This window comes from Medicago sativa, chromosome 3 (genome assembly GCF_051527215.1).
Source record: "Medicago sativa cultivar Bolivia chromosome 3, Bolivia_mono, whole genome shotgun sequence".
In the NCBI taxonomy this organism is placed as follows: domain Eukaryota; kingdom Viridiplantae; phylum Streptophyta; class Magnoliopsida; order Fabales; family Fabaceae; genus Medicago; species Medicago sativa.
In genome coordinates this window covers 51,487,911-51,513,986 of record NC_140751.1, presented here as the reverse complement: position 1 = coordinate 51,513,986, position 26,076 = coordinate 51,487,911, and the positions used below count along the sequence as shown (strand labels likewise).

General features: G+C 33.8%; 2 protein-coding genes, 1 long non-coding RNA gene and 4 other non-coding genes across 7 annotated transcripts; 4 read left to right on the top strand and 3 right to left on the bottom strand.

Annotated features, from left to right (window-relative positions):
• Positions 1-241: 241 nt before the first annotated feature.
• TSB1 (tryptophan synthase beta-subunit 1) lies at positions 242-5,170 on the bottom strand. Its single transcript, XM_085752138.1, has 5 exons — positions 4,976-5,170; positions 3,314-3,670; positions 2,253-2,695; positions 2,067-2,161; positions 242-718 (listed from the first exon to the last, which is right to left on the bottom strand). Exons 1-5 carry the CDS (start codon positions 5,141-5,143, stop codon positions 543-545), a joined length of 1,239 nt encoding a protein of 412 aa, XP_085608264.1. The 5' UTR covers positions 5,144-5,170; the 3' UTR covers positions 242-542.
• Positions 5,171-6,827: 1,657 nt separating this feature from the next.
• LOC146938128 (Pollen Ole e 1 allergen and extensin family protein) lies at positions 6,828-10,833 on the bottom strand. The gene is made up of 2 exons (XM_085752137.1): positions 10,627-10,833; positions 6,828-7,383 (listed from the first exon to the last, which is right to left on the bottom strand). Exons 1-2 carry the CDS (start codon positions 10,784-10,786, stop codon positions 7,100-7,102), a joined length of 444 nt encoding a protein of 147 aa, XP_085608263.1. The 5' UTR covers positions 10,787-10,833; the 3' UTR covers positions 6,828-7,099.
• Positions 10,834-11,259: 426 nt separating this feature from the next.
• Positions 11,260-11,333, top strand: LOC146938127 (small nucleolar RNA R21). Its single transcript, XR_015033857.1, has one exon. It is a non-coding gene; the product is annotated as a small nucleolar RNA R21 (small nucleolar RNA).
• Positions 11,334-11,733: 400 nt separating this feature from the next.
• LOC146938126 (small nucleolar RNA Z266) lies at positions 11,734-11,825 on the top strand. The gene has a single exon (XR_015033844.1). It is a non-coding gene; the product is annotated as a small nucleolar RNA Z266 (small nucleolar RNA).
• A 91-nt stretch (positions 11,826-11,916) lies between these two features.
• On the top strand, positions 11,917-12,006 carry LOC146938125 (small nucleolar RNA Z266). Its single transcript, XR_015033846.1, has one exon. It is a non-coding gene; the product is annotated as a small nucleolar RNA Z266 (small nucleolar RNA).
• Positions 12,007-12,118: 112 nt separating this feature from the next.
• LOC146938124 (small nucleolar RNA Z266) lies at positions 12,119-12,209 on the top strand. Its single transcript, XR_015033847.1, has one exon. It is a non-coding gene; the product is annotated as a small nucleolar RNA Z266 (small nucleolar RNA).
• A 6,668-nt stretch (positions 12,210-18,877) lies between these two features.
• On the bottom strand, positions 18,878-21,034 carry LOC146938123 (uncharacterized). Its single transcript, XR_015031129.1, has 2 exons — positions 20,890-21,034; positions 18,878-19,175 (listed from the first exon to the last, which is right to left on the bottom strand). It is a non-coding gene; the product is annotated as an uncharacterized LOC146938123 (long non-coding RNA).
• Between the last annotated feature and the right edge of the window lie 5,042 nt (positions 21,035-26,076).

Here is a 26,076-nt window from a genome sequence, read left to right as displayed (position 1 = left end):
AATGATCCCACACTCCTTTTTCATGTTTTTACATATTATATTATATAAATCATCAGAAACATGCCAAATATTTGAATGATCAAAACCCATTTGATTGCTCTTTTCATTAATTTAATAATACCTGCCCATTTGAAGTAGAAGTGAAGGGAAGAGTGCGTAAGTATGTACTAACACATTACCTGCAAATAAAGGTTTAACAAAACAAAATCTAATGAGGCAAAGATAGGTAGACAATGCTTCATTCTGTCAAAACGAATATCTCTTGTTTATATATGATACATAATTTTACATGAATCCATGCTATTTTATTTTTCAAATCAAACAATGACAGTATCCTTTGATGCCTTGTAATAATTGTAACAACATTTAGAAAATTCCTAGGCATATATTGGCTTCCAAAAACTAAACTCTTCCCAGAAGAATTCTTTCACAAGTGATCCTCCTCAAACTCAGTCAACTTCACATCAATCTCAACAAGAAAAGAAAATAGGTCAATCAAGAGCTGAACTGTTCAACTACGTTGGAGACTGAATCATGTACTTTCAAATTTTCAAGTATTTCATAGCAGTTTGAACATCCTTATCCCCTCTGCCACTGCAGTTAACCACAACCTTAGTTCCATTTGGAAGGGTAGGGCAGAGTTTCTCTAAATAAGCAAGAGCATGTGATGTTTCCAAAGCTGGAATTATGCCTTCCAACTGGGATACTCTTTTAAAAGCTGCAGATATAAAAACAAGATACATCATATGAAAAGCAACTTCAACTTTTGACCATGGAAAATGAAATAACATTTAGTTAATTTATGTATGTGATGATAAATGGATGGAGCCTAAACAATCAGTTAGGAAACCTTGTTTTCTTTCCAAATTAATAAAGAATTTTCAACAGTACAGAGTTACACAAGCCTTGCACACAGCTAATATAAAACAAAATTGGCCCCGACATATATCTAGGCCTAGTTTGGATAAACAACTCAATTAAACGTGTATAGCATAAACACTAGTTATATAAGTGCTTATGTATAAGTTATTTCTATAACAAAAGATAAAATAAATCCAAACTTCTTTTATATAAGCAATGGGCTGTTTTCAAAAATTATCCTGGAGAGCTAATGAAAAAAAGCTGAAAACAGCTTATGGATGTGTCATAAGTTGTTTCCATAGATTCTCAAACTGTCTCACAAGTGCTTATTTCAGTAGATAAGCTCAAATAAGTCTACAAAAAGGCCCTAAGAAACTGTGGCCTAGTTTCGCGGCGATAAAAGGTGTCCGAGATCATTAAAGCAAAAGAACATGCAATTTCACAATCTTACTCATTCCCTGCGATCTAAATCGAGAACAAAATTGTATTATGAGCAAAGTTGTAGTGAGATCACATAATTTTCTTCCAAGATCGTTAAATTGCACGATTCTTGCGATCTTGCTTGTTTCTGGGATAAAAAGAATGAAGTGTGCACAACCCAGTTGGATAAAAATATAGAAAACCCAAAACACAAAGGCATCAATCCTTTCCCTCTCTCGACCTTCTCTGCATCTCACTCACTCTCTCTCCCACAGATCATCCTCAACCATCTCTGTCTCTGCTAATCGTATGGAGGATGATATGGTTGATTGGCACATTAGTGACTCGGTTTAGGCTTTAAGTATTTACTTTTAATCTTTTATGGACTTGGTTGTGTACTGTTATGCTTAAGCTTTGAGTAGTTTATTTTGTGGACTTGGTTGTTATGTTTTGAATGTGATTTTTGATTAAGACTTGTGAATGTATGCACTATATAGACATTATTAGTATTATTTTCAAATTCTTAGGATCTTATGATCTTGGTTATGATCTTATGTTTTACGATCTTACTATCACTACCGATCTTACATACTTAATTGCATAGGATCTTAAGTGTTATGATCTTGCTAAGAAAAATCTTGATCTTGACAATATTGTACCAAACCACCCGATGAGATAAGGTTTGGTTGTTGGTGTTCTTGTCATTGTACAACTAAAATTTTGACTAGTTATCTGCTAAACATATGATTGTACATTTGACAAAGCAATTATATAGGGTAGCCTACCTTCGAGTGCTTCTTCGTCCGTAACACTGTAGTATTCAGCACGCCCTGCATCTTTCAAGAAACTATGCTCTGGTCCAACCCCTGGATAGTCCAACCTATACAATGAAAACAAGAAATGAAAATGTAATATCAAAATATGGATAGACAACATGAAAATGGTAACCAAATATCAACAAGATGAATTACCCTGCACTGATAGAATGAGGTTCAATTATTTGCCCATCATCATCCTGCAAAAGATAGCTCATTGCTCCATGCAAAACACCGACTTCTCCTTTTGTTAACGTAGCGGCATGCTTGCCACTTTCAAGGCCTAATCCAGAAGCTTCCACTCCAATCAACCTAACATCATTGTCATCAATAAATTCATGGAAAAGACCAATGGCATTTGAACCACCGCCAACACATGCTACTAGAATATCTGGCTTCCCTCCCCATTTTTCCAATGCTTGCTTTCTTGTTTCTTTCCCTATCACTGCATGAAACTCTCTTACCATCATAGGATATGGATGTGGCCCACAAACCGAACCCAAAATGTAATGTGTTGTCTCCACATTAGTCACCCAGTCCCTTATAGCTTCCGATGTAGCGTCTTTCAGCGTAGCAGTTCCTGCATGTACAGCTCTCACCTACATCACAAAATTATGTAATTATCAAGCTCAATGAATAAATACATTAACACACTTGTAAGACAGACATCCAAGTCCTATCCCACTGTTTAATTTCAGCTACATAAGTCAAATAATGTCATTAGGATCTACCAAAAACAAAGTTTATATTAAAATCTCTAAACAAATATTTTCAAGTACACATCTAGCATTGGATAAACCCTGCATTTACAATCAGAAACCTTTTCCCGTGCCAATTTTTAATTTCAATACATCAAAGTTGGTCTACAATACTAAGTTAAGTTGCCAAATGTTTACCTCAGATGGCAACTAAGATCAGTGATCAGTCAATTGGAAAATAATTCACGTGAACAATAAGTATCAAGCATCAGGAGAATTTCTAGCACTATAAAAACAACTTTATGACATATCCATAAGCTTTGCTTGGATAAACACAACTAAATTTGGAATTTCAAGCATAAGTCTTTATCATGATAAACACTTATGAATAAGCTATTTATAAAGCAATATAAAATAAAGTTCAATTTTTTTCGTAAAAGCTATAAGCTGTTTTCCTAAGCAATCTTGTAGAGCTTATGCAGATAGCCATCAGGTCAAGGCACTCAGAAGATCACATACCTCAGCACCAAGAAGGCGCATTCTGAACACATTAAGGGCCTGTCTTTCCATATCTAGTGCACCCATATAAACAACGCATTCCAAGCCAAACCGAGCGCACACGGTGGCGGTGGCAACTCCATGCTGGCCAGCACCGGTCTCAGCAATAACCCTCTTCTTCCCCAACTTTTTGGCAAGCAAAGCCTGAGCAACAGCGTTATTAATCTTGTGAGCACCGGTGTGGTTGAGATCCTCTCTCTTAAGATACACGTGTGGCCCTTCGCCGTTACCACGCTTGTAGTGCTCTGTCAGCCTCTCAGCAAAGTAAAGAGGGCTCTCCCTACCTACATAGTCCTTCAGAACCCCAGCCAGCTCTTTCTGTAAAAATCATAAACTTTTTTAGTCCATGAAGATACCCATTGAGTTTATCCACAAAATGAAATACCAGAATGGGTTACGAGATTCAAAGGTAACTAAACAAAGGCAAGTTCTACATGTTGATAAGTGGTCTACAAAGGACTTGTACGTGTATGTGAAAATTATTTGAAATTCCAAAAACTACATACGTTGTTGCCAAAGAAGTCGAAACTCATGGTTCTCCTTGTCATCATACATCATCCTACTAAGACAGTTGTTTAATTAGAGGCAGTTCGGAAAAAATAAGGGGAAACAAATATGAGTTGAGTTTTGAGACACGCTTATTTGTTTGATTTTCATTATTTTCTTTCAAGAGCCAAAGTCATTGTCAGGCCGTGCCGGTGAGATTTTCTTTAAATGAGAATATACAATTAAGAGTGTGGGAAACCAAAAAATTGTTTCCCCTTATGTGAACTAGAGTCGATATAGTTTTGACCTGGATGTAAAATTTTCTTTTAAACACAATAGAACACTCCCTAGTCCCTACCACATAGAGTCCGTTTGGATTGCCTAATTTGAACTTATCTCCTGACATAAAAACTTGTGAGAATGAGACTGTTTGTAAGAGCTTATGAAAACAACTTATGACATATCCATAAGCCTTGCTTGGATAAACACAACTTAATTTGCAATTTCAAGCATAAGTCTTTATCATGATAAACACTTATGAATAAGCTATTTCTAAAGCAATATAAAATAAAGTTCAATTGTTTTCGTAAAAGCTATAAGCTGTTTTCCTAAGCTATCTTGTAGAGCTTATGCAAATAAGCTAAAAACAACTTTTAAACAATGTCATTTTCATAAAGTTCTAGCAGTCTCACTAATCTCATGTCACTAGATAAGCTCAAATAAGCCAATCCAAACAGGCTCAAACTGTTTGGGAGAACTTAAGAAAACAGCTAATGAGATTTTTCATAAGCTTTTTTCAACTTATTTTCATTAGTTCTCAAAGATAACTTGTAAAAACAACTTATAGCATATACAAAAACAATTAAACATTATTTTATCTTTTGCAGTAAAAATAGCTTGTGCAAGCTGATACATAAGCGCTTATCATGAAAAGCAGTTGTGATGTAAACTGCAAATAAGTTGTTTCTCCCAAACAGACCCGTCTTATAAAAATTGTTTATACATAAACATGATAATCACTTATGCTATAAAGACACTTAAATAAGTTGTTTATCCAAACATGATAATAGTCCATTTGATTTTTTTCTTAAGCATAAGCTATTAATAAGTCATTTTAGGAATGAAAAAGAAGAGAACCTGAAAATCTTGATCGGAAGCTAGAGAATGGAATGCAGCTTCTAACTCAGTGAGAGCATGGATGAGAGTTTCAGGGACATACTTGCCTCCAAACCGGCCGAACCGGCCAAATGAATCGGGTCGCTGAGATTGACCCGAACCGGTGTCGTTGTTGTTATGGTTCTCCATTGGAAGAGGAAGGAGAAGAACAAAAGTGGTTAGTTTGTAATTTTGACGAATTTAAAGGGTCAACGAACAGAACAGAGAAGGGTGTAATAAAAGTATAAAACCATTATTTTTGTTTAAACATGTTTTTGAAATAATATTTTGAAAAATCAAAAAGAGTGTAACAATTTCCATAAAAAAAAAAAGAGTAATAATATTACTTAGCAGTCAAGGCATTATTAACAGGAGATGCAGCAAATATAATTAACAGTTCGGCAAGATACTGGATAAAGAAGGAGTAATAAGTTGTTATGAAATTAATTAAGATGTCGTAAAATATAGAGGAATAGAGAGAAAGGGGTAAAAAGAGAACAAATGAGTTAGTATATTGTATTCATCACAATTATAATCTTTACATTGTAGCCTGTTCAAAAAAAAAAAAAAACTTCTATATATGTCACATTTATCACACACAAATGTTGTAAGTTACAAGTACATAAAAAATCATAATACTATGACCTTAAGATCCAAAGGAACATTATATCTCGAAGAGACTATGATCTTAAGAACACTCTTAATTCCGATGGGACATAAAAGAAATGGGAGAATCGACTCAGAATCGCATCGAGCAGAAAGAAGAAGAAGAAGAGAGAAAGAGTTATCGATAAATCAATAGAACTATTTGGTGTTATTTGTGAACTAAATAGAGTCCTCTATTTATTAAAGGAAACCAAAAAGGTCGAAGACGAAGACATGGATTCTGATTTTCTGGACTGAGAGCCATATTTCGACGTAATGCGTAATGTTGTCTCAATCTTACCCGCGCGAGTATGATGTAGTGTCTGAAATAGAAGACACTGAAGAAGACTTCGACTCATAGGATATGGCTAATCATAAACCAGTGCGTTATTATGGTATGAATAATGGTTGTGTTGAGGAGCATCTGTCCATGTTCAAAAGACCAAATGTTATGATTAATCATTGTCTTTTAATTCTTAGTTTTTATCTTTAAAGTTTAAGTTTTACTTTTAAATCTTAAAAGCTTGTTTAATTTTGTCCAATTAGACATTGATCTTCATCTTCTTTATGTTTATTCATAAGAACAAATGAACATTCAAACATTTTTTGAAAAAACATTGCACATCATGTCCTAGAATTTCTAATTTGATCCTGCAAGTAACACTGATAAACAATATTAAGATCATTTTTGATTCCAAAGAGACATTATTATTCTTAAAAAGGGACTATAATCATAAACATACTCTTTATTTTGAAGGGACATAAATTATTGAAGAAACTATGTTCTTAAGGCCATTCTTAATTTCGAAGAAACATTATACCTAAAAAGGGACATGTGTCCTTAGGGCACAAAATAACGTTTCCACGTATAGTAAATTATTTATTGAGAAAAATTAATTTTCAAAATTGTGAGAAATAAACTAACAAAATTTCCAATACATAATTTCTATATTTGGTATACTAACGTGGACCCTTCATAAGAACTTGTTCCATTAGAATAAAAGATCAATGAAAAATAAAATTTGTTTCAATTGAAGGGTATTTTAAGATATGGATCATTAACTAGAGGCAAAAGTTGTTATATTTAAATAGTAAAATTATACTATAAAAATATAAATTTAAATGTTTATGCAGGAAACAATAGGTGTGTGAATTGTGTTAATCATGACTATTCATAGGTGGTCAAGAATAGAAGAAAAACTAATATTTTCCATTCATTTGCATGTGTTCATATAGTCATGATTAACCTATCTAAGATGGCAATACCATTTACAATGATTTTCTATCACAAAATGAAATCGCCATATGCAATCTGATAAAATAACTTTCATGATCTAATTTTACTAGGTTTTCTATATATAATAAATACATTGCAGACACATGCATATACTGTTTTGATTGCAGTTCAATCAAGCACAAACACTAACAGATTCCAAACAACAAAAGTCAGTATAGTATATATCAGATGCAGTATGTTGGAACATTGACAGGTTGGTAAACAAAGGTTCTGACAGCATGTGAATACCCCGATGGATGATTGTAACTGAATTTAATCCCCGAACTACCACCACCAAGACGAGTGCAGTGCTCATGGAAACTACTGATTGGTCGAGCAAGACATGCATCCCAACGATCACTCTCAGGCATTGTCTCAGCTACTGTGTATATCCCCTTAGCATCTGTAAATGCCTGATAATTTAGAACTTCGCCGGACTTGGTTATGCAAAGAACAGCAACTTCAGCACCTACATCAAAACATTCAAAACCACTGCATTGTTTTAATAGGAAAAAATAATAATCTAACAATATATTATATTCATGTTAAAATAAATCTGGGGAAACTAAATTCTAGTTTAAACCAAAAAGTTTGAAATGGTTTTTTTCCTTCCTCTTTTCCTTCATAACAGCACAACAGTTAGGGCTGCAGTGTTACAAAATATTACGGGTTCAAGTCACGAACTCAATCTCTTGCGAATGTTAGTAAGACTGCCTACAATAGATCTGTAACTGATCCAACCCTTCATAGGATCCCACTACAGCAACAGCTATACAGTACCAGGTTCCCCCGCTGCCTCTTCCCTTCTATAATTGCAAAAGGGTTATATGTAGCATCAACACTTTGGATTAAAGGTGTGTTCGGTGTTTGACACGTGTTAGAGTCGGACACCAACACAACACATGTGGTTACATTAAATCACTTCTATTACCTTAAATTATTATTGGTATCTACGTTTCAATGTTGTGCCTGTGTCTATGTCAATGCTTCATATGACTTAAACCAATTCTAGAGGATGACTATTTGACCACATTCACCTGTCCTTTGTTGTATCATTGTTTAAATTCAAACTGAATCCTTACTCAAAGAATGAGATATTGTAATGGAACTATGACTCATCACCAAAATGGTTAAATACACAAATGTGGTTGACTTAGAAGCCAAATACAATAAGACAAGAGTCTCATTTCTGATAGAGACAATCAATACTAAATGCTGCTAAAAGAACAGGGAATACAGCATTGAGACATTGCATCAAAGGCATACAAATGAGTCATTTTTAGGTTAAAAAACAAAACATGTCTCGCTATAAATCAAGAAACTGTTTGCCAGATTTACTAATTTTTAAAATGAAAATAATCAGCCACTTGTGAAATAAACATTAACATATAACCAAGACAGTGTGATTAATAACGGATCGCGGAAAATAGCGGATAGCGTAGCGGGCAAATAGCGGAAACCACAAAGTGGTTGATATAAGTAATTGTATATAAAAAAAAGCATCAACAGAAATAAAAAAGTGACCGACATAAAACTCAAAATCTCAATAGCTCAAACAACTAATAAAGCATGATGCATAGTTGTATACATTGCTACTGAAAAACCAGAAACAAAAATTAAAAGTGACTTAAGACTCAAAATCCAAATAGTTCAGCACAACTAATAACCGGTAGTTTTATCTACTGTCAAAAGATAAAAAGATCTAATTATTTTCCTATTTCCTAACAATCATTATCCTCATTTAGCGATAGTGAGACATATCCTTCAACTTCTTAAATGAAATCCTCAGAATCAATGTCTTGAAGGAAATTAATTATGAAATGAAGAGATAATATGGAGAGGCAAAGTTTGTTTAGTGCTGAGAGGTTACCTAGCTCGTGGGGTTTAGGGATTATATTATATAAGACCCCATCTCATCACCGACTCAATATTATTTTATTTTGATGATTTTGAAAACAGTTCAGCTCACATGATATTTTTAAGGTTATACAAAGGGAAAAAAACATAAAAAGAAAGAAAGAAACTTCCGCTATTTAAGCAATAACGGATATCACCGATATGCAAAATGCACTGCCATTGCAGTGATAGCAGAATCGCAATATCGTACCGGCTTTCATCATGGTTGCTCCAAAATCCTGATATGTAACAGCAGTATAGTGGTGCTACCGGTTACTTAACAACACTGAACCAAGGTTTTAAAAGGTTTATGCACATCAAACCTTTTGGGAGAATGAGTTTATGAATTCAAAAACAACTCACAGACACTTTTCTTGATTAACATACTCTCTAGCAAACAGGTCATTCCAATAAGTTTTGTCTTCACTACTATTAGGCACCTGAACGACCATGTGGAAACCAATTACTGAGAGGGTCCCACACAATGACAAGACAGCTGAAATGGAGGGAATGTGATTGGTAGAAGAGAATAGTGTTAGAGATCAGCAAAGGAAGGAAAAGAGAATATTTCAAAGGGTGAAAACAACTAACCCCAAGTAGAAGGATTTTGTGTAAATAGTGTATAAGAGAGGGAACAGAATGATGAGGTAGGCATTGTTTGCGAATTTGGATTCCCTGCACACAGATTTCCCATATCACTCACTCAGCTACATCATCGGTGGGAGTTGGATCGAGATCGGACAGTGCAGATTTCAAACTGTGTTTTAAGTTTTTCAAAAAATCAAAACTCTACTTGAAATCTACATCCAACGGCTACCGATGTATCTAGCTACGTGAATGTGGGAACCTGTAATTGCAAGGTATCCAAATTCGTTGTTTAAGTGCAGGGTATTTGTCCTTCTAGATTCTGTACTCTACCCCCTGCAAATTATTATTCTTCTATCGGGTTAAACTCTCTGCTCTGCCTCTGCCGAATTGCTGGATTTGTAAAGGACGCTAGGGTTCATACCCGGGGCAGTCTTTAAGCACTTTAAATGGTAAGTTTTTAATGAAAAGTTGTGTGTTAAATGTATTGGAAATTGTAATAGTTGACTTTTCAAAAGAATAATTACTATATTTGAGATGCTTAAAGAGTGCCCCGGGAGCACTCGTTAACAAGAGCCTATTAATATTTCCCCATAAAGTTGATTGCAAGAACATTAGGGGACATCATTTATATCCCTTCTAACAAGAATCTGCTTATGTGAATAACACTTGAATTGACTTAAACACTTATGTGTATAGCAAGGAACTTACTGAACCAAAATCTTTATGGAGTAACAAACATTGTACAGTAAAGTTTCTGTTGAAAATTTACTTTGGTAACTTATTTTAAGACACTGTGATAGCAATCTAATAAAGTGAGGTGATTATAAGAGAGATAATAATGAAAACAAATTGTTAAACTGACAAACTTCCTCCATTGGTCATACAACACCAGTGACATCGTAACATAACTCAATTCCCAGCCAACACTTCAAAAACCCCACTTATTCGTAAATGAAATCGATATTTCAAAACGTAACAATGACACTTCAAATTGAATTGAAGACGTGTCTGATATCCAACACAAACTCAATTGGTTACATTCAATAACTTTAATTTACTCAAATTATTACAGGTGTTTATGTGTCAGTATTCATTTTGGTGGAGAATTATAAGGCTATATATCAACACTTAAAAAACAACTTTCATCACCCAAAATAACCCATTTCACAAACTCAATCAAAATGACATAAAATTCACAAAAATTCCAATTAGAGAGAGACAAAGATACCTTCAAGAACATGGTCTTCAGGACCAAGAGAAGAATCACCACAAACATCACAAACAACTCTTCCACGAATTTCACCAGTCCAACCACTTACACTCAAAACAAACACCACCATCAACAACACAATCAATTCCACTATCATCTTCTGCTTCATTCCTTCCATTTTCAAAACTCAAAAAACACCCAAAAAACCGCACTTTCTCGAATAACTCTGATTTTGCGCTTATGGGCTGTTTTTGATTTTGATGTTTTCCACCGACACTCGCTGAATCACTGAGTCTAACTAACACACGAGTCAAACCAAATTTTTCTGTAGGGACAAATTTGTCATTTTGAAAAGTATCAGGGCAAATTTGGAAATCAACCTCCATATTTTTTCCTATAAATACAACCAAAATGGGTCGTTCTCTTGCGCCGCTTCTGATATCAAATGTGTTTATTAGGGTTTCAACTTGTTCGATTTTGTTTATTCCCTGTGAAAAGTTTTCATATGGTTTTTCTTTATTTTATCCAATGATGTTAATTATATGTTGAAAGTTCAATTTTTCTTTCTTCGATCTTGTTATTGATTTTTCATAGCTTTCAATTCAATGTTATGAGTTCTGTTCTCGTATGAATTTTTTTTTCATACATGATTGTCCCAATGATGATTTATAATCATAAAAGTAGTGGACTGAATTTCCTTGAAGAGAAATTTATTCAGAGGGATACACTAATTAATTGTTAATTTGTGTTTTTTTAATCTGTTTTATCATTGATTTGATGTTTATGCACAGCCCTTAAGATCGCCTTTCAAATAAAATGAAAGCGTTTTGAGTCATTGCTGTGCTAAATTAAATTACTATAAGGTTTCATATTAGGGTTTTCCTTCTATGAATTCTTTTCCACCACTTGTTTTTATTTATATTTGAGGCATAGACCCTTTTATCATTGGATCTGTTATTTTTATCAATGTTAATATCTTTGGTTATTGACTTCTTGTAAGTTTTGACCTAAAGATTTAGCTGATTCAGTTTCAGTTTCAATGGTGTTTTATTAATGTCTCAGCAAGCAAGTGGTAACATTTATCTTAACTTTTTTTCAATTGTAATGTTAATTTTTTTACAGGACAATATGCAAGTGTGATGATTCAATTAGATGTATGAAAGGAGAAATCCTTGCTGAACTCAATTTTTTGAGGCAAACTGTCTGACTTGCTTATTGTTGTTTTAGTGCTGTTAACCTGTGATTGTAGAAAATATTACTGGATTTTTAATTTTTTAATTTGTGAAATTCCATTGTTTTTGGTATTTAAATACAAGGATGATGATTCAATTAGATGTGTGAAAGGAGCAATCTTTTCTGAACTCAATCTCTTGAGGCAAACTGTCTGACTTGTTAATTTTATGTATTTATTAAGTACTGTTAATTGTTACTGTTAATTTGTATTGATTAAAAAGATTATTTGATTTGCAATGTTTAGAAGTTTCTTAATGGTTATTAGCTTTTTGAATTAGATACAAGAATGATGATTCAATTAGATGTGTGAAAGGAGAAATCCTTTCTGAACTCGACATATTTTAGGCATTTGATATATGTGACTTTTCAACATTTTGCTCATAAGTTTAGTTTGGTTGTTTGTCTTTTAAAATCCAAAAGCATTATCATTGAATCAAATTTATGTTTTGTTAAGGCTAATTTGACTGGTTTTTGTTCTTGATGAATTTTACAATGCCCTGTGAATGAGATGCGATCCAGATTAAATCTTAAGAGAGACGGAGAGTATTTTTTTTTTCTCTGTAAATCGGATTTTCCATATCTTTTCAGGATAATATGGGGCTTCCAACACGGAATATCTGTCTTCGGATTTTTTTATCTTTCATAATAACTTCAAAGGATAAAATTATATCTGTAAAATTTTCATGATCATCTTTCTCCATAGGAGAGTAAGTGTTTGTTCCTGTTTGAGATTCTTTGCATTCTATTGTAATCTTGTCCTTAGCATCTCAATGCCATTGCAGCATGTACAAATTTGTCTTCAAGACCCAAACCTTAACATATTCATACCTTGACAGTATGAATTAATTCATATTATGACATTTTTTTCTTCATATGTTTGATAATAGCAGTTAGCCATCAGAACACTGCATAATGTTGTCAACATCCTGCAGCACACCTAACCAATTAGCTAAGAGAAGATGAAAGGACAACTAACTTATGATAAGATTAACATGTTGTTCTTTTGCCTTCATCAAATTAGTGCATGACATAAAGTGCACAAAGTTTGTCTACCTGGCATTTTCAATTTGAAGATATTGTTCCTCTAGTGAAATCTCACTGATAATAGTTGGATTGTCACAATTTGAACATGTAGGTTTCCTATTACATCTGTCATAGAAATATTATAAACTCTAAGCTTGTCACTATTTTGCTCAAGTTCTGTGTTGCTGTGTCTTTCTAATTGAGTCTAGTAATTGTACAGCCTGAAAGATAAAACCATGTAAACCATGTAAAAATGACTTTTATCACACACATCTGATTATGAGGTGCTTGTGAAAGTATAACCAAATGATATCAATAAAGTATGTCAAGTATGAACTTCAACTTTCATCAGTGTTATCATGGTTGAAGAATCTCACTACTGATTTTGCAATTTAAAACATGTTATAATATCGTCTCAACAATTTCTCCTTAACTCTGAAGTCGGGCTTAATTTCTTTATTTCGTTGCCAAAAAAATCTGAAACGTTGAAAAAAGGTCTTGTGATAATAATAGTTAAGACTTGTGCAGCCACTCATTCACCTTTGATTCAATCCAGTCCTTGCCCTTGGTAATAAGAGCAATGGTACACTAACACCCTTAGGTGGCGACCGCCATTGTACCACTCTCATATGGCACAATTAAGTTTAAAATAAGGGCCATGTTAACCAGTATCCCTGGGGCACTGGTTAAGGAAATTAAAAAAAGGAAGTTTAAAAATGAAAGTAACACTTTTTATGCTTTTGAAAAGTTGACAACACAAGTTTCAATGTAATACTTACCACATTTGACTCCTGTGTTAACATTACTTGGATACTCGTTGTTTCCACTCAAGAAAGAATTGAGAAGAGAACCAACTTCCCATTGTTTCCACTCTCACTTGTTGTCTACTCCCACTTGTCTCACTTGTTGTCTACTCCCACTTGTTGTTTCACTCAATATTGTCGGACTGCCTCTATTGTTGATTCTCTATCTTTGTTGAAGGTAAGATCTATCTCAATTTTTTCCTTCAATTTGTGGGTTTGAGGGTTGTAATTTAGGGTTTTTCTGTTTTGAAATTTTACATTGAATGTTGCAAAGTAATTGAAAAACTTATTTAGTTTTGAAATTGGTAAACACTGATAAACTCATGTCAGTTTTAAAATTAGTATACTGATTTTGAAATTAGTTTTGCAAAATTAAAGTTAATTTTGTGCATTTAATGAATTAGGTTTAGGTGGATTCTAGAGTGAGGGTTCAATCAATCGGTGGACCATGAACAAAATACATTTGAGTTAATTAATGGTTTACATTTTTTTAAAATAAAAAATGAGAACTTATACGATACTTAGGGGTGGGAACGGGCCAGGCCGCCCGACAGGGGCCTACGGCCTAGCCTATTTAAAGCCTAGCTCGACCCAGCTCGTTTATTAAAAAGGTCAGGCTCAAGCTTTACATAAAGCCTATTTACTTAAATAGGCCAGGCTAAGGCTTAGAAAAAAGCCTATTAAGCCTGTCAGGCCGGCCTATTAAGCTTTTTATATATAATATATCTTTCATTATTCATATTGTTGAAGATTTTTTCATAAACTCAACCCTTCATATGATTTGGTTATTTAGTACCACATATAGTTGTGTGATTAGACATTCTTAAGATTTCGTTATTTAGTAGCAGACATATTCGTGTGTTTTAGGCCTTCATATGTTTTGGCCTATTTAGTAGTAGGCTTATAGATGTTGCTAGACTTTAGTGTAAAATAGGCTTTTAAATAGGCTTTCAGGCTTCATCAGGCCTTTAAAAAGGCCAGGTCAGGCCTTAAAAATAAGCCTATGACGGGTAATGGGCCAGACTCAGGCCTATAATTTTTGAAGCAGGCCAGGCTTAGGCCTTACAAAGCCCGGCCCGGCCTAGCCCATTTCCATCCCTAACGATACTCCACGGATACTCGTGAATACGCACCCACGAAGTATCAGAATTAATTATTTAAATTTAAAAAAAATATTTTAACGAATACTTATACGATACTCCGCAGATACACATGGATACTTATAAGATACTTCAGAGATACTTATCCTAGAAAAAGATGAAGGATAAAAAAGTGAGACAATATTGTAAACATTCAGTAGAGATGCATATGATTCAATTTTAGATATGCATCACTAGAATTGTTTCTCGATAAACCACTTAAAAATATACTTCTTATGGATGAAGGTAACGAGAGAGAGGTGATTCAGTTAATCAACATTAGATAAAATTTGTGTTGAATTCTTTTAATCAATGTTTATTTTCTTCAAGTATTTTACATATATATAAGTTTTAGTACCGTATTGTATTCTAAATTTTTTTAAAAATTCACGTATTCGCGTACCTGTATCGTACCCCCACCTGTATCCGTATCCGGGCTTCATAGGTTAGCTGATAGCTTATAGCTGATAACTGATGACTAATAGCTTATAGCGGATAGCTGATGGTTGATGACTTATTTCTGATAAGTTAGTTGAAGTGTTTGGTAAAATTAGCGGTACAACTAACTTATAAATATAAAATGACATCAAATGACATTCTTAATTCATAGTAAAATTTATTAATTATATTTAAGTGTTATAAATTTAATAAATTAATATTAATTTAATAATTTTTTATGTATTATTAGTAAAATAAAGAGCAATGGATATAACATATACAACAACGTCATTTACTTTTTCACAAAGCTTAATACTCCACTCCAGAATTATACAACAACGTATTCCATTCGAAAGCTTAATATTCAATTCCAGAATCACCTCATGTTTCTATGGAATTACTATAATTTTTTATTGGGAAATGCTAACCATTGCCCTTGGGGCATTGGTTAAAGTGTTAAAATAAGTAAGTTTGCATCGAAAAATGGTGTAATCATTGCTAAGAAAAAAGTAAAGACTTGTATTTTCAAAACAAAGTTTCTATTAGTGGAATCCTTAACCATTAACAACAATTGCCACATCAACAGTGATATGAGGTACAAATGAATATACGTCCACCTATAATTTTCCTAGTAATAAACCACTTCATGCCGTCAAAAAAAAAAACTCCAAACATAACATGTCAATTATTAGGGGCACTTAACATTACCTCTGAATGCATCAAAGATTGCATATATAAAGCATAATAATGCCGAAAAAATTACAAATATAGTAAGGTCATATACTCAACCAATAGTCCCTCTGGTCATAGCTCACATATAGAGCAAGATCACTTCTTGCACGTCTCTGGGAAAAACAATAAAAAAAACATAAGTTCAAAAACAACCTAAATTAAAAAATAGTAACAATCCAGGAAAGAATAAAGAACCTAAAAAAAATAGAAATTGTTAATCCCTGTAACAAATAGATTTGCCAAATTACACAAAGCCATTTTCAATGTGTTAATTCAACCTTCTTTATAAAGAGGATATGCAATATGGTGCCCCAAGGATTAGAGCCAAGAAATATACATCACATCGATCTAGCCTAATAAACAAGGCTCCATTCCGGCTTAATTAATTATAGCCTCCTGCCGTATGGCATCTCCTCTAATTCAATTCAAACTAGCGTTTCTCCCCCTTTCCTCTTTCTGTGCAACCCGGTTCTGCTTGACTAAGCCCCGTGCTCATCCATGGAAATAGTTTGCTTTACCTAACTCCCTTTTTGATAACAAGACATAAACCCCCGACCCGACATTCATTAGTTTTGAATGAAGAATGAAGAGTGCCCCAACAAGCACCTACTCCTATCAAAATGAAAAGTGTGACTTTACTAAACAAGAAATAAAAGCTCTTTACTAATAACATAGAAAAGGCTTTTATCGCTTGCAGCTTTCTTTGCATGATTGAGCGCATTAATAGTATACATATAAAATAAAAAAATGAACTTGAGTTTTCAATAAGGCTCGCGTAGGGGCGCTCACGTTTTTTTGGTTTACCTAAAATCTTAGATTTTTAAGTGTGTAAAGACCCACCCCTTGTTTCAGTGAGAATGAGTACCCTGAACCCCGGGACATTGGCTTTCGCCAACAGTGGACTATCAAGGATTGCATCCCGCGAATATTCAACATTATAGCTTGCAACTGATTCAACTTCCGCTTCTGGGAGATCAAACGGAGCTCGATTAGTTTCTGCTAGACGAGAAATGAAGAACATAACCAATACAAGGAACAAGGGAATACCTGACCATATATGCTTTTGCGCCATGACAATCTCACTTAAATTATGGGGATCTACACATATTAGTACATTATATGGGGGTCCCCCGCCAGAACCACATGTGCATGTTTCCCTGCATGTGGGCCACTTCGAGGAAGCGACTGGAGTGCTTTCATCAAATGATGCATATGGGCTGAGCCATTCCCATCCCAAGTGGTGGCCCGATTTGGCCTGTCGGGAAGAGATTCACATAGAGACTTTTGCTATCCGAGAATCTCTTCCTGTTAGCTAGCGGGGGCGGGCTTTCCTATGATAGTCCCGCTGCTGCCTCTGACCGTCTGTTACGTCTCATCTTGAGTTGGCTATACTTGTTTGTAGCTAGCCATGTTAGCTTCACATGAGAGCCCCTTTTTTAAGGCTAAAAATTAATCAGTCAGCTCGGCCCATTTCCTATCTAGCTTTGCCACCTATTAAGATAATATGTCCCGTTGAAGCAGCCCGCCTTTATTTTTATATATCAACTTCCACGCATGACCCAATAAGAATGATTTTCCCCTATCTAGATAAGAAGAAGAATGCACCATCTCCTACACCTACAACCCTTTCCTCCGCTGGGGACTTCCACGAGATGAAAACGGGTGACATCGTAGTATGCTCGACATTAATTACCCTGGTTTATATCCCAGAGTACGCTTATGATCGATCTGTTACCCAACCTTCTAAAAATTCTAAAGGCTTAACTCTGTCCCATTTGGAGAATGACCCTTTTGGCATGGCTTAGCCAGTTATTCTCGCTGTTCAGATAATATTCAGATCGCCACTTCTCTGAAAGGATGAAGCTCGTCCATTCGTTAGGTGATCCCTTGTTTCTCACGTTCTAGTGTTTGCTCATTGTTTATGCCAATGAGTGAGATTTCTGCTCATTGCAGTCACCTCCGGGGTTCTTTGCACCTGGATAGTACCAGGACCCTTGTGCCCCGACCCTTGATCAGATAAATCCGCCCGCCCTTAAACCAAAAACATAAAACGAGCCTTGCGACGAGACCCAAACACCCCCCATGTTGCGGTTCCCTCTGCTCCGTTCCCTTGGGTTAGGGGAACATTCGAGCGATTACCTTCGCGGATCCAAACATGTTCACAAGGCGCACAGTAAGAATATGACCAATAGAGACTTCATAAGAGACCATTTGAGCTGAAAATCGTAATGCTCCTAGAAAGGCATATTTCGAATATAGAGGACTGAAAGTTCCCAATAACAAGTTGATCATACCCTTCTTTGAACCGTACGAGCACGTCCTCTGTAACCCCCCACTAAGCTTACATTCATGTACTAATATATTAATTCTATCGATTGAGATGTGTTCCAATCTTTGGTACCGTAACACTGAAGATTTTTTTTATTCATAACATATCATTTCAAACTAGAATTAACATGCATTGAATTATAAACAATATAATTTTGTAAATTAATATAATAAAGACTATCACGTCGTTCGCCATAACCAACAATTCCATATTTATTAGTTAGAGTAAAATCAGAATCCTTGAAATTAAATGATAAACACAAAGTCGCTAACTTTGAACATAAATTAAATTCTTCGAAAAACTAGGAACCTTTCTAAAACTAAAATTAAATTGTTGCTTAAAATTAAATTGCAAATTCGAAAGTCGCTAACTTAATCACCAACAATCCCCCACCATTTTCAAAATACTAAATCTCATAAATCCGGAAATTCCATGCCTTCAGATAATGGTATCTCGTGATTTAAACCATTACTTAGTAAATTAGTTTTCGCTTGTAACACCCCGTTTTCCCAACATAAAAATTTCACATATAAATCAGAGTCATTCAACATAAACGGAATGTCACACTTCTTAAAAATCATAAATGGAATAAATAACAATTCATCCTTCATAAATTAGTCAACATAAATATTCAAAAACTTCGCAGCGGATTTTAATTCAACAACATAATTAGTCTTGGCACGAAGGCCTCATCAAAACATCTCGTAATAATCCAAAAACTAAATCATAGTCATGTAAAATCATAAGCAGTACGTAAGGAATAGAAAATAGCCACAAAAGTTCCCATCTCGTTATGTATCAGAGCACCTAAAGACACAGTGAGAGATAGCCACTCACGACAGCAATCAACAACTACTTATTCTCGATCACCTGCGAGTTACTCATACGAAGAGCAACATTTCCAAGCAGAAGGGGTGAGATTCACAAACAATAATGTTAAGCATATAATTCAACAATTATATTTAACAACATATACATCATCAACATATCATAACAATGGTCATGTAGCATCATTATCATCATCATAATCAACTTCATTATCAACATCAATATCAACTTCATAAATCAACTTAACAACTTGACTCGACAATGCAACTTAACTCGACTATGCAACTCTATCATTTTACTCATGCATGTGGTACCATTCCAGGGCATAAGCCCTCGTCGCTTTTGAGCATAAATATAATCCTAGGGCATGAGCCCTCGTCGCTATTGAGCAAAAGCTCCTAGGGCATGAGCCCTCGTCTTTAAATGAGTATGCATGGACTCAACATCTTACAACTTAGACAACATGAACGTCTTATATGAATCCAATAATTTGGATCAACATCTCACATCTTAGACCGACACATGCAGCTTTAATCAATAGTAAACAACAACATGGCAGCACATCAATAATCTCAAGATATAACAATATCAAAATGTAATCATCGTCTCAAAACATCACTTATAATTCACATAATGCATATACGATTATATATATATCATCAGTAACAACATTAAATCATCTTATAACAACTTCGCAGATCATCGTTAATATTATATTCAAACATCAACAATTCATCATGCGATTTTGTAAAAACACATTGAATTATACATAACATATTTCCATGTCAAACTAAGGATACTAGAAAGATATCACAATTATCAACAACTTTCATGTTTATACCAAAGACCAATTTAAAACAGAGACGTGTGAAAAAGACGCAAAAACAAACATAGAATGTTGTCACCGTACAATTTCGCTAAGACCTCGTCAGAGTATTTTCATCATAACTCAAAAACTAAAAGTCATTTTCACGTCAAACCAAAGTCACTGGAAAGCTAACAAAATTATCCAAAACTTTCATGTTTACACCCAAGGCCAATTCTGTACCGATCAATACCAGTTTTCGTTTCAAATTCGAAAAAGTTGTGCAGAAAGTCCATAAAAATTCACTGTGACCTACATGCAGTAATTTGCCCATAACTCAAGTTCTATAAATCATTTTGACATCAGACCAACGACATTAGAAAACTAATATCCATACCTACAACTTTTGTGTTTACACCTAAGACCAATTATGTACCGATCAATACCAGTTTTCATTTCAAATTCGGAAAAGTTGTGCAGAAAGTCCATAAAAATTCACTGTGACCTACATGCAGTAATTTGACCATAACTCAAGTTCTATAAATCATTTTGACGTTAGACCAACGACATTAGAAAACTAACATCCATACCTACAACTTTCGTGTTTACACCTAAGACTAATTCTGTACCGATCAATACCAGTTTCTATTTCAAAATTCGGGACAAAGATAAGAAAAATCAGGAAAAACAACTTATATCATTCAAACTTCACATTCATTCAAAATCATCACAATCAACAACAACAACTCAACATAATTCATACCCAATTCATAATATGACATCAACAACAACAATCATCGACAACCACAAATCAACAACAACATAACATAAATCATCAATTATCACTCTTAACCCTAATTCTCCAATTCTCAAAAACTAAACCTACAACATGTTAAATGAACTTTCCAGAATCATAGACTCAAGATTATTGAATGATAGTCTCACCCTTACCTTAGATTGATTGATTGCAAGGATTCTACAGACTTATCTTCTCTGGTTCTTCTCTTCTCTAGGTTTCTCCTCTTTCTCTAGGTTTCTCCTCTTTCTCCCAAAAACAGTTTGCACGTAATCCTTATTTTCTAACTCTGACTCTCCTCTTTATATAAACCTTAACCTATTTATTTTCTCTTAATTCCAATTCTTCCCCAAAGCCTCATTATTCTAAATAATTATATTTCTTCACTAAATATATACTTCCACTAAATATATTCTTCCACTAAATATATTCTCCCACTAAATATACTCTAATAATTAATAAAATAAAGTCACTCAATAAAATATCAACATATCACATAATTAAATAAATCATATAATTCGACTCTATCTCAAGAAAAATAATTAAATAACAAGGAGAGCGTTACATCGCTCATTCCCAAATAGTATGGTAGGCAAGCTTTGAACCAACTATCCATTAGAACAAGTGTGCATAACTTACACATAGAATATCGGTACCATTGATAAAGAGACTTGTAAAATGACACATTAAAAGGCCTTGTGTCATATATCCCTTTTCATGAGAATTTAAGAGTCAAACCCTTGAACTCCGTGAAGCGGCCAAACTTCATTCTCACATAGGTACACTATATCGGGAATGCCCCATAAATATGCATTCCAACAAATATATGCTATATGTCCATTAAGAGGAAAACCTCATCCCACCCTTTTTCTTCTTATGATCCAAGTACTTTTACCCCTTGGGATGTATCTATTGTCAAGTACTTCAATCACTCTAATAATATACTTTCACCATTGAACCCAAAACTTGATTCTACTCAAGTGTGGGTTGAGCTCCCACTATTGGTGATCAATTAGATTTGGGTTAGTACCACATCCCTAATAATGTCTTCAATGTATTCAACATCTTTTCCAAAGACATCATTCCTTGTCAATCATTTCGTCAAATAATTGCAAGATTTTCTTTTAACTTTTATAAACTTTGAATATTCAATTATTCACATAGATTTTGTATTCTCATAGCTATGTCTATAGATCAACTTATATACTCTTGATAGCATTCACCAACTATCATCAAACCATGACACTTTTGTCATTTGAGTATATTGTAATAATACACAAACTTTTATGTCATTACACCTTTGCTATAACAATATTTAACATGCATTTCAATTTGAACTTCAACTTTTCTTTTATATATCATACATTGAATGCATTAAACATACATAGCAAAATAAAACTTGATCATAAAAGAATGTCATAACCAAATTTCATAAGATGAGATTAAACATGCAAGTCATATATTCCACATAACATTAAATATAACACAAACATTTTGATTTTAGTTATCATATAACTAATACATATATCATAAATTCATTGTGTTAAATTCAAGTTTATGTTTAAATATGTTCAATGCTAAATTTCAATAAACAATCACATAGAAAAATATATAATGAACCAAAATCATTAATATTCTCTATGACTTTCTTCCATGAACATATATCAACTTACAACAATTCAAAACATAACCAAATTATTTTAATGTCATGATAAACAAGAAATTAACAGTTACTTTTCATATTAAGATGCACATATAATATCAACACAATATTATTAATGATAAATATTTCTTACACAAAGCAAATAATATCATTAAAGCAACCAATTTATATTTATGACCGAAGCACATACACTAATTTTAAATGAATAAAACAACAATCATTGTATTTGAACAATTTTTAAGCCCAAAAATTATCAAATTCAAATTCAAGATAATAGGTATCTTAACTTCATGCATATTTAAAGAGTTTCTAATTCATGCATATATGAGTCTAGCACCATATGTTAATTCTAAGATAGACAAGTATTTTAACTTTTATCTTTATTATTCTTCCAATTTTGTTTACTCTTTCAATCTATGAGTCAAAGTATGAAACTTCCAAGATAATTTAAAGGCCAACATACAAACAGAAATTGCAGTAACAATTATATATCATGTAAGCGATCACATTACGTACTCATAATCAATCAGAAAACAACAAGTTCAAGTAATTAAATACACATGCATTTAGAACACCAAATATTTCATAATACGTCATCACTTATATGCATATTATCTCATGTTCAAATTAACATCAAATGGATTTCAAACGATAACTTTCATACATATCAAAATTTATCATGCATATATTATCTACAACCACATGTAAATTTAACACAAACACATCACATATGAAATATTTATCCATAAATTTCCATAACATATATTCATAAAAGGAATTAGTTTACTGTTCACTATAGTTATGAGTGAAAATATAAGCTTTCATCTCTCCCAAAAATTGTAGCCATTAATCACAAGTAAATCATAAATCGAACCTAAAGATTGTTGGAACTTGTGTTGGGGGTCTGCTGCAATAACTTGACCAAGAAGATGATGAAGATGAATATGATGAAGTGTGCACATAAATTCCAAAGATTGTTGTATATCATGATTGTTGGGAAGCGGGTACTGCACTTGAAACCTGAAAAGTTTAATGGTTATGCATGTAAAACTCAAAGCGTATGGGGTTACCACACTAACATTTAGGTTCGATTCGCCCCCACCAATAACTGTATATTGGATGCAATAGGAATGACTGGCGAATCCCCTTCATGATACTATGAGTTCCTTGACGTGTATTGCACAACCACACCAAGCGTATCTCCTAACAATATTTTACAGATTTATGGTTCCAGCAATTCACTCATGCATTAGAGAACTGATGGATGATTTAGAGTAAGAGAATGAGGTAAAATTATGTTATTAATGCAACAAAATTCCTGTTATGTGTCTGTCAAACTAATGCCCAAATGCCAAGCATTTATAGTGCATTATATGACCCTTCACATGAGAGAAATCACCCCGTTGACTTGAATCAATGTTATGGTTCATTAAGCACCCTTTTGCCACATGTTATGATCATACACACTTGAAACAATGCTAAGGTTCATTAAGCACCTCTTTGCAAAAAGTTCCAATTTATATGAATGATTCCCATGAAGAGTTACAACTCTTGGTGAAGAGTTATAACTTATGGTTCTAAAGTGATTCCATTATTTTGGAAATCACCAACAAAATTCATACCTAGATTCAATTATTTTAGAAACTAAGCAATTCACTATTGCCTTGCTGGAATGGAATTCGGGTTGTCAATCCTACTGGCTCCATCTAAGATACAGTATAAAAACGGACATATACGAATTAAATCAGACTTTAGATTACAAACTGAATGAAAAATTTATTAATAGAATCCAACAAATAAGAAGGGGTTTATCATGGAACCCTAACCAAAGAGGTTTAGTTGTTTATGGCAACATTATTACAAAACAATAAAGAACAACACCCTAGAGAGATCAAGAGGAGGATGAAGATCCTCTGCCCTGAAGCTCCTGATGCTTGACCCTTGCCTTGTACTTCTAGATTTCTAAATTAATAAAAGAGTGTTCAAGGGTATCTATTTATAATGTATGATTACTTAGGGGCCAAGAGAGTGAAAATAGGGGTTTTCCACCAAAAACGGCTTGGAAAACAAGCAAACATCAACTATTGGCCGTGTCCATGTGTGGGGCGCATGGAATGGTGTGCAGGGGCGCATGAGACAACATGTATTGTTGTCCCATGCGAGTTGTGCAATTTTCGACTCTTTTTCAAGCAATCTTCCGTCTTGCAATGCATTAGAACTTCAAATAATTTTTCTTTACTTTGTATTATCATCAAATGTCTTCTAAAAACTATTTAACTTCAATCTTCATATCCTCGATCCTTCACTTGATGTCTTGTTTACCGATTTACATGATTTCTCACTAAAAAGACTCAAAACACTTATGAAGTTGCATGATTTAGATAAAACTAAATTACAATGACTCGAATGAAAAAAATATAAAAACTTCCTCAAACCATTGACAACTACTCTAATTGACTTTTAATTTGCCTTCAAATGCAAAGAAAATATCTAAAAACATAGCTAAAAGTATCATATGTTATTCCCTCATCAAAACCCCAAACTTAAATCGTTGCTTATCCTGAAGCCACAAAATTGCAAGAAGTTAGAATTTACAGGAATTTGATGATGGAACATACCTTTCCAGAGATGGAGCTCAAATTGTTACTCTTTCCCACTTCCAGGCTTGACTAACTTACCACTTCCATGCAAGCGGGACAGACAGAGAAGATACTCTTACTTTCAACCACTTACAATTCTAAGATAAACATATGTATCTTATAAAGCCAGTCGGGTTGGTCAAGGCATTTGCCGCCCTCTAGTCGTCATGTGATTGTACCTTGCTATGAGATTGAAGCAATTCTAAACAGACATTATAGGTATATATTACCAACACATATATAAAGATCTTTTCAAGGTTATAAAGTGGCTTTGGTTAAAGGTGAGATATATTTGAAAAAGTTGGCTAACAAACATACTTTTGAAATATTTTTCTTCCAACTTGTAACTTTTTGAAGAAACCATACTTTTGTTGGCTCTTGATTTTCATATTTTTTTTTTGTGGAGACCATAATTTCGATGTTTTATCTACATTTTACTTTTTATTTTGATAACCAAGTTTTATTGGTACCCCACCCCAAACTTAAGATGTTGCTAATTTCAAAGAGCAACCCCAAACTTAATTTCAAACCATGACAAGTATTTCACTAATATATCTAACTCCAAAAGAAATCAAACTGATGTATAATTATAGGGTTCAAAACTTGTGACATAATTCAAGTCACAAAAGTAACAAAGTAATAAAATTTGCATGAAGGATCAAAGTGGTTTCACAAATGATATAACAATAATAATAAAAGGTGGTTTGAAAGGCTCAAGGTACCAAAACAGGTGCCTCATGTGTATGATAATACAACCGATAGTCTGGAAAGAACGACCACAATTTCCAACAAAAATAACAATCCACACGGAACACACATATATAAAGAATTATAGTAGAAATAATTGACTATATATTTGGCTCAAAATCTAAACGATTATGCTATACGGAAAACTAATGCTAAATATTTCTGAGTATTTTCCGAAGCAAACTCCAAAAGTTATCGTGCTCTTGAACTTCTCCCTATGCTCTTAATGGTGCCTTTCTCATCTCTCAAAACAAGCAAGTATTAGTTAGCGATATTTATGTTTAAAAGAATAA

What these genes read in the sequence shown, in the direction of transcription:
- TSB1 (XM_085752138.1), bottom strand. Translation starts at nt 5,143, where the DNA reads ATGGAGAACCATAACAACAACGACACCGGTTCGGGTCAATCTCAGCGA. An exon ending in CTTCCGATCAAGATTTTCAG is followed by an intron (nt 3,671 to 4,975) that starts GTTCTCTTCTTT and finishes TGATTTTTACAG; the next exon opens with AAAGAGCTGGCTGGGGTTCT. An exon ending in TGCGCCTTCTTGGTGCTGAG is followed by an intron (nt 2,696 to 3,313) that starts GTATGTGATCTT and finishes TTTGTGATGTAG; the next exon opens with GTGAGAGCTGTACATGCAGG.
- LOC146938128 (XM_085752137.1), bottom strand. Translation starts at nt 10,786, where the DNA reads ATGGAAGGAATGAAGCAGAAGATGATAGTGGAATTGATTGTGTTGTTG. An exon ending in TGAAGACCATGTTCTTGAAG is followed by an intron (nt 7,384 to 10,626) that starts GTATCTTTGTCT and finishes GTTTTGATGTAG; the next exon opens with GTGCTGAAGTTGCTGTTCTT.